The sequence below is a fragment of the Dendropsophus ebraccatus genome, chromosome 9 (assembly GCF_027789765.1).
Source record: "Dendropsophus ebraccatus isolate aDenEbr1 chromosome 9, aDenEbr1.pat, whole genome shotgun sequence".
Taxonomy (NCBI): domain Eukaryota; kingdom Metazoa; phylum Chordata; class Amphibia; order Anura; family Hylidae; genus Dendropsophus; species Dendropsophus ebraccatus.
This window is the reverse complement of record NC_091462.1, coordinates 53209736-53220638: the sequence shown is the minus strand read 5'-3', so window position 1 is coordinate 53220638 and position 10903 is coordinate 53209736. Positions and strand designations below refer to the sequence as shown.

General features: G+C 43.6%; 1 protein-coding gene and 3 non-coding genes across 4 annotated transcripts; all 4 read right to left on the bottom strand.

Moving 5' to 3' along the window:
• Positions 1-635: 635 nt before the first annotated feature.
• NOP58 (NOP58 ribonucleoprotein) lies at positions 636-10886 on the bottom strand. Its single transcript, XM_069983302.1, has 15 exons — positions 10741-10886; positions 8049-8125; positions 6837-6889; positions 6053-6177; positions 5619-5755; positions 4607-4671; positions 4373-4507; positions 3387-3532; positions 2749-2875; positions 2367-2530; positions 1914-2048; positions 1670-1731; positions 1318-1469; positions 1120-1232; positions 636-1017 (listed from the first exon to the last, which is right to left on the bottom strand). The coding sequence occupies exons 1-15, from the start codon at positions 10783-10785 to the stop codon at positions 955-957; spliced, it is 1599 nt and encodes a 532-aa protein (XP_069839403.1). The 5' UTR covers positions 10786-10886; the 3' UTR covers positions 636-954.
• Positions 3648-3727, bottom strand: LOC138802235 (small nucleolar RNA SNORD11). The gene has a single exon (XR_011364711.1). It is a non-coding gene; the product is annotated as a small nucleolar RNA SNORD11 (small nucleolar RNA).
• On the bottom strand, positions 5059-5146 carry LOC138802281 (small nucleolar RNA SNORD70). Its single transcript, XR_011364735.1, has one exon. It is a non-coding gene; the product is annotated as a small nucleolar RNA SNORD70 (small nucleolar RNA).
• On the bottom strand, positions 7591-7680 carry LOC138802280 (small nucleolar RNA SNORD70). Its single transcript, XR_011364734.1, has one exon. It is a non-coding gene; the product is annotated as a small nucleolar RNA SNORD70 (small nucleolar RNA).
• Positions 10887-10903: the final 17 nt, after the last annotated feature.

Sequence of the window (10903 nt, the reverse complement as noted above, 5' to 3'; positions counted from 1 at the left end):
AGCCGGCCCATAGAACGGTGTCTATGGAGCCGGCGAAAAGGCGTGCGTCCGTGAGCGCATACAGCCATCGGAATTCCGCAAAGTTTATTCGTGAGAATTCCTCAATGTGAACCCATCCTTAGATAGGAACGGTTGAAGAGAATGGCAGCGTGCTTCATTTGACTACAAGAGACAGGCTCAAGTCTATGGAGCCAGTTTCCTGCTATCAGTCAAACTAAGCGGCAAGCCAGGGAGTTAAGTGTACTGCCATGTGCTTCTTCCAATTCATCTAGCAAAGAGAGGGAACCCTGATCAATTTACTCTTTTGACATGTCAAAAATTTTAAATGAAAATAAATGACTAAAGAATCTGCTAACAAAGAGCTGTTGTAGTAGCATGAAGGGGACCTAAACAATCTTGAGAGGCCAATGTTCTGGCTGACAGGATGCATCTTCAGACTATTCTAACATGGTGCTACAGCTTCATAAATACTTTGGAAAGTGGCCTAATAAAAGGAAAGCAGGAAAAAGTAAGACTGGATTTTTTTTAAAGATTAAGCTAAATTTGTGTAATTTTTACAGTTGTAACAAATTTTTTACCTGTTTCCTAGACATTTCCAAAATTAAAATGATTAGTGGAGACTCTCAAACGTATACTTGATCAAGACAGGAAAGTTTACTGTCTGATCATGTGAACCATTCATACACACAATATAAAAAGAAATAAAGTCTACAAAGCTTGTCACAGACAGCTATATAGAAGAAGTTCTCGCTTGTGATGTAGATGTATCATTCATCACTGTATTAAAAAGGAAAAAAAAAAAAAAATTAAAAAACAAGGTGTTAGGCTCCATTCACATAGACAGAATGGTATAAACTATGGTAGGGTATCCGGACAAACTCCTGGTGAAACCGACATTGTGAAGTCTTAATTTGTAATGAATATAGTCAATGCTTTGGGAAGAGTCCACGGTCTTTAATCCTCCTCCTCTTCTTCCTGTTTAGACTTCTTTTTCTTCTTCTTCTTCTTTTTGGAAGGCTGTATTGGAAACAACACACAAAGTAGATAAAGTAATGGTATACGATATCCCTCCTGTAACAAAATGGGTAACAAATATAAATGCTTAATATGGACTCTCACCTCCTCAGCAATGCTAGTACTAGGCTCCTCTTCCAGTTCTTCCTCCTCCTCAGTCTTTAACACCTTCTTCTTTTTCTTCTTCTTCTTTGGTGTCTCCTCCACTTCTGGTTCTTCTGTAAATATACAATTTGGTATCAAAACTCTGCTGAGCACAGTAGTTAACATTTTCTCAAACATCCCCAGTATCCAAGCAAATACCTTCTTCTTCAGGCACGTCAACTTTTGGCTTTTTAGCTTTCTTTACTTTGACCTCAGCAGGCTGCTCCTCCTCCTCTACCTCTTCAATTTTCCTCTTTCTGGGAACTGGGGGCAGGGTGGAGTCTCCGGATGGGTCATACGTTCTGACCTCACTATAAGTAAAAGAAAACACACAATAAACTACAAAAGCAATTGTACTCAATTGTTTAGTATGATTTCATAACAACAGCAATGCAGCAGAAAGGTTAGTAACACATATTAAGCTTTATCAATGCAAGTGGTTGCTATTTTTATAAACACATGCATGCACATACAATATACATAGACACAGTGTTCATATACCAGTTCTTACCTTTTATGTTGATATTTGTCAGCTCTGGCAAGTGCTTTCCCAGTGCCACTTATTCTCTTTAGCTGGGGAGAAGGAGGGGAGAAATCAAAACCAGATCATGTAGCTACCGATGTACAGTCACATACAAACCGCGAGTCTCAGATGAGGTAGTGACTGATATTGCCCTCATAGAAACATCAGGCAATAAAATTATGTCATCATCACAGACTGCAAGACTGAAATCAAAGCTGCACCTGGTACCTACCCCCTTCTCCTCCAAGTGCCGTAGACGTGCTTCCAGCTTTGCTCTGGTCTCTGCCCCAAGTTCTGCATTTGTGTCCTCCCCAAGAGCATCATATCTGATAGCGAGTGCTGCCTTGGCTGCCAGCATACGCGAGATCTGAATAAAGAAGAATAGGTCAGCAAGTCAATGCAAACATTTCAGACTATGAAAAACACAAATGACTATGTTCTTGTTTTTCTGATAACATAAGGCTTATGGTAAGTTAAAATCTTGATATTTCCCTTAAATGAATCTAGAAATCTGTGGTGGGCCGATATCAGAGTTCGTTAATTGGATGTGATTGGAAATATCAGATCACTTGGATTAGATTTCCCTGTTATACATGTATAGTAGCACAACCAGAGACAGCAGAAAAGAACCAGTGAGATCTTTGCTCCATTGCAGAGGCTTCACAAGCCATATAATATGACTTACCTTGCCCTTATTTTTGGGTGTAGTCTGCCCAACAAGGGATGCGTGATAAATAAGACCGTATTTCGGAGTGTCCCTCTTAGTCTTCAGTGCTCTGAATAGCGCCTTCTCAGCCCCTAAGATCTGCACAGTGGATGCTGGGTGTTTTGCCAGATTCAGAAGGGAGCCTATAAAAGTAAGTCGTAAAATAAATGGAGAGGCCTCAATATCAAAGATAAAACAATGAATGAAGATACAAAAATACATGATCTCAGATGAGGTAGTGACTAGAATTGCCATCATGCAAAATCAGGCAACATAATGTAATCATCATCACAGACCACAGCAAGAATCCAGAGCTTGTCTGACCACTACAGAAGTAAAGAGGGTGGTACTGAAGACCTACCTGCATGCGCAATAAGTCTGGCACCAACCAACTCCCCTACTAAGACTGTGAGGTTTGGAGCTATGGCCATCATTCTGTTCTTGAGGTAATCATACAGCTGTGTCCTGTACTCAGAAATTTCTATTACCTAAATAAAACCATGCATGCATATTATTTACTGTCATAGGCGACATGGAAAATGATGTAATAAAATGCGTTTCCATTCTGATTTTAAGGGGTATCCCAGTAATAAGTGTCTGACCTCTGGGACCACTCTGATTTTTGCAACTCTCCTTGTTGGAGTGGTGGGTTGGCACACTCACCCAGTTGTTCCATTTATTCTATGGAGTTGCAGCATTTAGCTATTACCAGTGGTTTCATAGAGAATGTATAGAGTGCCTACCCCCACTCCAATAAACAGGGAGAGTTGTGTCCTAGAAGTTAGAACCCTTACAATGTTTTTATTGCCAGAATACACCTTTAATGCTTACCTTACATATGGCTTAACAACAACATTAAATTTAGCATACTATATATCTAAACTAAAAAATCAATCTAAGTATCAATGTAAATGATCCTTCACATTAAAACACTTGTGTCTATTCAAAACATAACTGGAGTTTTTAAGTAGAAAGACGGCTCTATTGCATGGGACTTACCTGATCACACAGGTGAGAGATATTATTTATATCTTCTTCTGACACCTCTGTACCCATAGAAATCTCTGCAGCAGCTTTTACCTCTGCTTCCACCTCTTCAGGCAGGAGCTCAGAAAGGTCAAAGGAGGCAAAATTAACTCTGTCACCTGTTCAATGATATAATATGAACAGATTAGTGGAACTATATACAATGAAAAAGAAAGCTGTTGGAATGCAGTGTGTTTATTTCATGAATAGGGGGAGTCTGTGACATGAGCTTGGTGGCCTCAGATGAGGTAGTGACTGAAATTGCCCTCATGGAAAAATCAGGCAATCCAATATTAAATCATCATCAATGGCCAAAACGGAGCTGTGAGAGATGTTATGTAAGAGTAATTAGTTTACTTCAACTGCAAAGACATTATTATTCTTATACATTCCCAAGTAACCTCTAAAGTTCCTCCGACAAGCAAGAGCAACGTAGGTAAAGTGTCCCTGTCAAAAAACTAAAAACACTTGACGTTGCAGACACAAATGGTTTGATTTGTTGGGGTCTGTGTGTTCAGACCACCTCAACTGCTGTATAGAGCCAAGAGAAATACATGGATAAGTGCTTTCCCCTTGTTGCTCTCAGGCTCCGTAGACTTACTATAAAATCCGATTACTGCCATAAGACAGGAGTGAGCCAGGGAGAGAAACACTCAGCCACACACTTCTTCCGGCTCATCCTAACAAACAATGAAGATCTGAACACAGAGACCCTAAACGATAAAAACTTTTTACAACTATGACATCAAGAGATTTTTTGTTTGTTTTGTGAGTGATAGGGGCACTTTAAGGCACAATAAAATGGTGATAACCCTCCCTTAATTCCTGTATGCTTTCAATGAAGCGGGTAGATTGGCTGTTGTGATTATTGTCAGTTCATTGCAACTTTCACTCTTCTCTCTCAAAACAGTTGACACAATAAATTCTCTCTGGGGTATAAAGCACAAATCTGGACTTACCGACAGCTCGCACACACTTGCAGTATGCCAGGTTATCTGTGATAATCTTGCCAAGCTCAGGGAAGTGCCAGCCATACCACTCTCTACAGCGCATGATGTAATTATTCAGCTCCTTATCCAGATCATCTAGAAGGGCTGAAGGAAAAGGGCAAGTAAGAACAAGCGTAATACATTAACACCATGGCAGTATTATGCTTTAGAAATAGAACATCATTTTTTTAGGACAATACTTACAGATTGCTTGTACAATCATTGTATCCACTTTGTCAGGGCTGAACTTTAACTTATAGCGAGACAAACTGTGGACATACAAAACAGAACCTCACGGTTAAAAGAGAATGGAGTGTAAGTAGCAAACAATTTGCAGCAGGATAGTGCTGGATGTTCAATATGTTCCATAATATAGAGAGCAGGTGTAGGGAACCATCGCTCTCCAGTTGTTGCAAAACTACAACTCCTATCATGCCCGGACAGCCAACAAAAGGGATAAGGTTTCTTCTTGAGGAGTGTCTCAAAATGACTTACAAGCCATTGCTTAACTGAGAAAAAAAGGATATGCAAAGTAGCTCTCTAGAGCCAACTTTTAGAGGTAGTTGATTGCCCCCTTTAGAAGCTAACAACAACATGTGGCACGCATAATGTATCGCTCCAGCCTAAAACACGCTCTGGCCTCTAATTTATCAACCTCAAATGTTGCCTCAGTGGTAGTGACGAAACGTTGAATGAAATCATAGATATTCAGCTCAACTAAACTCCATCATTGGCAACAAAATAAAGACTGTTCAGGCATAGGACACTATAGTACTCCTCAGCCAAGCTTCTAGTGCACAGTGTATTGTGCAGATTATATGTACCGTCCGCATAAACTGCGCAATCTTGTAAAAGTATGGAATTACTTATCTCATACAGCGCTACAAAAACATGGCCACTTTCCCCCTACTGTTGTCTCCAGATTGGGTGGGGTTTTGAAACTCAGTTCCATTGAGGTAAATGGAGCTTAATTGCAAACCACACCTGAACTGGAGACAACAGTAGGGGGAAAAGTGGCCATGTTTTTATAGCGCTGGATAACCCCTTTCAGGAATGTCGACACTAAACCCTAGGGTATTGTAGTGTCACTTTATTCACTTATAATGCAGGCTGTTTCTGTGTGTAACCTATTTATCTATTCCATTAACCATGCTAGTTAATAAAGAGAAAAATCTGATTCAGACATAAAATAATAAGAAAACAAAACATAAGTTACCTGTGTGCCAAGCCAAGGGACATAGCAGCCATCTCGCGAGTTGAGAGTCCTGTAATAAGGCCATCAACCTGATTGCGAATACCCCTCATGAGCTCTGTAACCATGGCACTGTGCACACAGCTAATGTTCACTTTATCCTGAAATTAGAACCATGGAAAGCAAAACTGGTAAGCAGATCCTTCAAACGCAATGTAAAAAGCTGGGTCAGGGTAAACACTAGTTCTGATAGTAGACAGGAAGAGGAAAAACCTTGAAGGACAGCTCGCACAGGCTACAGAAAGAGAGGAAAGCAGATACAAGACAGTCTGCAGGGGAGAATCATTCCAGCTGTGTATAGAGAGAAAAAGGTATTTTCCACAATAAACACAAAGCAAGAATAAAATGATTTTCAAAAAGTGTCTCTAGCCTTTAAGAATGAAATGTCACATTTTTACCTTGATAACCCCTCCAAGCTTGGCATCTGCAATTGCCAGCTGTTCATGTGCTTCTTTAGCTGCAATTTTCTTTAGGACCTTCTTAAGGTTCTTTCCGAGCTTTCCTTCTACCAAAGCAGTAGCCGCTAAAGAATGTAAAAGTAAAGACTTCAATTAGAAACAGGCTTTAAGTTTGATGACAAAAGGTAAAACTTCCATAGAACTTACTACATTGCTATAGAATCTGACATCAGAACATAACCCAGCTCATTAATAGGAAACAAGCTACTATTCTGTCCCATCGCCAAAAGTGTTTCCATAAGATTTGCTCTATTTTGTAATATATATATATATATATATATATATATATATATATATACACACACACACACACACACACACACAACTGTGTGAGAATATGGAACAGAAAACAAAAACAGCCACGAAAAACTAAGTTTTGCAGAATGCATCTCTCCTATCAATGTTTAACATTAAACAGATTGTTTCTTATAGGCAGCAAAGTCATACAGGTCATTTAGGCCTCTTCAAGTGACCACTAAGTGGGTGGAAAAGCAACCCCCCCCCCCCCCAACGTTTTATAGATTTACCAGGGCCTGCCATGGAGACATGATCCCTGTCAATCTACACATTCTCTTTCCAATGTAAGGAAATGAAAAGAGTTGCCTCAGTGGTAGTGACGCAACGTTAAGGTAAAATCATTCTGTTTCAGCTTAACAAAAAAAATCCAGCATCGGCAACAGACAATAGCGAAACATGGCAGTGATGCAGTACATGGGCGGCTCACCTGCCAACGCTTCCGTTGTGTCTTGAAACTTCTCAAAGTGTTTTAACTTTACTCTAAAAATAGACACAAAAAACGTTAAATAGCGTCATACCTGGTTTATGAGATTACCATTACAGACTAAACATCTTAGGGGAAACACAAAAGAATTGCAGACTAGCTATTAAAGGGGTACTCAGGGCTGGGGGGGAAGTGGATGAGGGCAATGACGTCCCCTTTCTGGCAGCTTCCTGGTCTCTGCAGGGGCTTGAGACGTGACGTTTTAAGTCCGCTCAGCCAGTCAGTGGCTGAGTGGACTTGAAACGTCACGTTTCAAACCCGCATCAGAGACCAGGAAGCCGCCGGGCAGCGCGGACCAGAGCAGCGCGATCCAGGACACGGCGCTGGAACTGGGGAGGTAAAGGGACGTCATTGCCCTCATCCACTTCCTCCCCGGCCATAGACAAAAAAGCCCCCCAGCCCAGAGTACCCCTTTAAGGTCCTATTACACCAAACGATTATCAGCCGTACTTTGCCTATAATAGTTTGGTGTAATAAGACATGTTAAAAGGCATAGATCAGCTGACATTAACGAAGTCAGCTGATTGTTGTCTTTCAACATGTTGATATTACATGATCACGACGGTGACGGTCTGTAAGAGGGGTGGAGGCAGCAGACTGACGCTGACTTCAATGGGGAGTCGCTCCTCGCTATCTGTGCCTGTAATAACACAGACAGCAAGTGGGGAACGAGGAGGAAGCTTAGAAGTAGATCTGGCCACTTGTTGCCTCAGTGGTAGTGACGAAAGAGTTGAATATAATCATGGTGGTTCAATTCAACAATAGATCCATCATTGGCAACAATCAAGGGCAAATCCTGGAGAGTGACACTTCATAGGTGAACCTAAGACGTTGCAGAATGGAAAAGAGATTAAACCAGAAAATCACAGAACCTAGATTCATGTGTCTAAATGCAAAAATCCAGACTTTAAAAAACAACAGTGCTGCTTTCTTCCAGAAACAGCATCCTTCTTGTTCTCTGTTTGGGTTTTTCAGCACAGTTCCATTGATATAAATGGAGTTAAATCGCAATACCACACACAAACTGAGGACAGAGGTGGTGCTGTTTCTGCAATAAAGTAGCCCTTTTTTCCAATCCTGGATAACCCCCTTTAATGTGCTGACTAGGGCATTTTACTGAATGTAGTCTGACCTAATGGATATTCAAGAACTTACACTTTATTTGCTTTCTCTGGCGTTTCAAACTCCTTCCATATACTGTCCACTTCCTGCAACTTGCTCTCATCTAGAACCTAATAAAACAACAAGTGGTTAACAAGCAGAATGAATACACACTCACTGTTGAAAATCATTTTGATTGTAAATGCACTACATTCATGCTACACCAGCAGTGTATACTTTTTACTCCCATGCAAGGAGTACGCCAGCCCTTTATAAAATTTTGAGATACTGATGTCCTTATAATAGAAGCCTGTTCTTACCTGACCACGTTCCCCTGGGGTCATCCTGCTGAACGCTCCCACCACCACTACAGAGAGACTCATCTCTGCAGTGACAGCTTGCTTAAACAATCACTTAGGTGTATTCTGTATCTGTGTAAGTACAGTAGTGTGAAACTGTTTTGAAGCTCCAGTCACATCTTCTGTGCATGGACTGAAATAACAGAACTTGTGAATGCCCCCTTACTGAAGTGGGATAGCCCCCCCAGGACAGGGACTAGCTGATGAAGCTGTTCATTGGGAGATGCAAAGATGCCACAGGACAACCCCTGGGGAAGCATGGTAAGAATAGACTCTCTATTATGTTTTGTATAAGTGCAAAAGTAAAAAAATGTAAAGGGCCAGAGTACCTCCTTAAGGGAACAAACACACACACACCGTATACGCAGCAGATCTGCAGCAGACTTGGTGGTTCAGATTTGATGCTGTGTTCAGCTATTTAGATCTAATCTGCTGCGTATCGCAGCAGTAAGTAAGCTGCATATACGGTGTGTGTGTTTGTACCCTAAAGGTGAATTGGTCTGAGTGGGGACCCAGGTTGTGACGTGTGAGGTCCGCTTAGCCAGTCAGTGGCTTAGGCAGAACCCTACTACAGCAGCTGACTACCTGAGGAGACCTCACGTGTCACAACCCATTTCCCCTGTCAGACTAGGAAGCGGCTGGGGACCGGAGCAGCGGTATGCCGCCACCGGCGCTGGAGCGGAGGAGGTAAGAGAATGTTATTTCTTTTATCCTCCCCACCACTTGTATAAAAAAAATGGGTCTGGACGGACTACTCCTTTATTACTAATGAGAGTTACACAAAGCGTATTAGACGGCTGACCTGGTTGTTTCTGGCTCCTAACTACCTTTGGCACCTGTAAACAGGAGAACCCTTTAAGCAGTCACGCAGGCGGTCCTATACGTTTACCAGTTTTCCCTTTACGCACTCTAATACACAGACACGTGTCAGAATAGGGCCGGAGCTACCCGCAGTGTTTAGTTCCAATATAAAATATATTATGCAAATTAAAGGGGTTATCCAGCGCTACAAAAACATGGCCACTTTTCCCCTACTGTTGTCTCCAGTTCAGGTGCGGTTTGTAACCCCCACCTCCCTATCATACCCCAATATCCGATCTGTAACCCCCTCCTCCCTATCATACCCCAATATCCAATCTGTAGCCCCCTCCTCCCCATCACACCCCAATATCCGATCTGTAGCCCCCTCCTCCCCCATCACACCCCAATATCCAATCTGTAGCCCCCTCCTCCCCCATCACACCCCAATATCCAATCTGTAGCCCCCTCCTCCCCATCACACCCCAATATCCGATCTGTAGCCCCCTCCTCCCCATCACACCCCAATATCCAATCTGTAGCCCCCTCCTCCCCCATCACACCCCAATATCCAATCTGTAGCCCCCTCCTCCCCATCACACCCCAATATCCAATCTGTAGCCCCCTCCTCCCCATCACACCCCAATATCCAATCTGTAGCCCCCTCCTCCCCATCACACCCCAATATCCAATCTGTAGCCCCCTCCTCCCCATCACACCCCAATATCCAATCTGATGCCCCCTCCTCCCCCATCACACCCCAATATCCAATCTGATGCCCCCTCCTCCCCCATCACACCCCAATATCCCATCTGTAGCCCCCTCCTCCCCCATCACACCCCAATATCCGATCTGTAGCCCCCCCCTCCCCCATCACACCCCAATATCCAATCTGTAGCCCCCTCCTCCCCATCACACCCCAATATCCGATCTGTAGCCCCCTCCTCCCCCATCACACCCCAATATCCGATCTGTAGCCCCCTCCTCCCCCATCACACCCCAATATCCACACCCCAATATCCGATCTGTAGCCCCCTCCTCCCCATCACACCCCAATATCCAATCTGTAGCCCCCTCCTCCCCATCACACCCCAATATCCAATCTGTAACCCCCTCCTCCCCATCACACCCCAATATCCGATCTGTAACCCCCTCCTCCCCATAATACCCCATGGGGGTCATATGGATCTACACACACTGCAGGCAGACTGTGATACCAGTGAATGCAGACTTGTCCACCCTGTAAAGCTACAACTCCCATCATGCCCTGACAGAAGCCTGGCCTGAGTTGCAGTTCCCGTAGTCCGGTTCCATCTGTACCGTGCACCGACATGCTGAGGACTTCCCTATGGGGATCTGAGACCACGTGCTGGTATGCCCGGCGGATGATCAGAACACGGCAGCCTGCACAGGGTCATTAACCATCTCTCATCCGGCACACATAACTATTATACACACTAGGGAGCCGCAGCTGTGACCGGGGGAAGAGTGTACCGGAGACGGGAGCACATGTGCGCCGGCCCCGCAGACAGCCGGTCACAGCGATCACATTACAAGTTCATCGGGCGACCAGATCGCACCCAGTTTACCTTAAATATGGCGTAACCCGCCGCGGTCTCAAACAGCACCAACATGGCTGAACCGGGATCGCTGGGGCCGGAGACCTAACCTCACGTCCTAGCAGCCCAGACACGTGTAAATCTGGGCGCCAGCACGCATGCGCACACCCTACTTCCGCCCTAGGATTTCCGG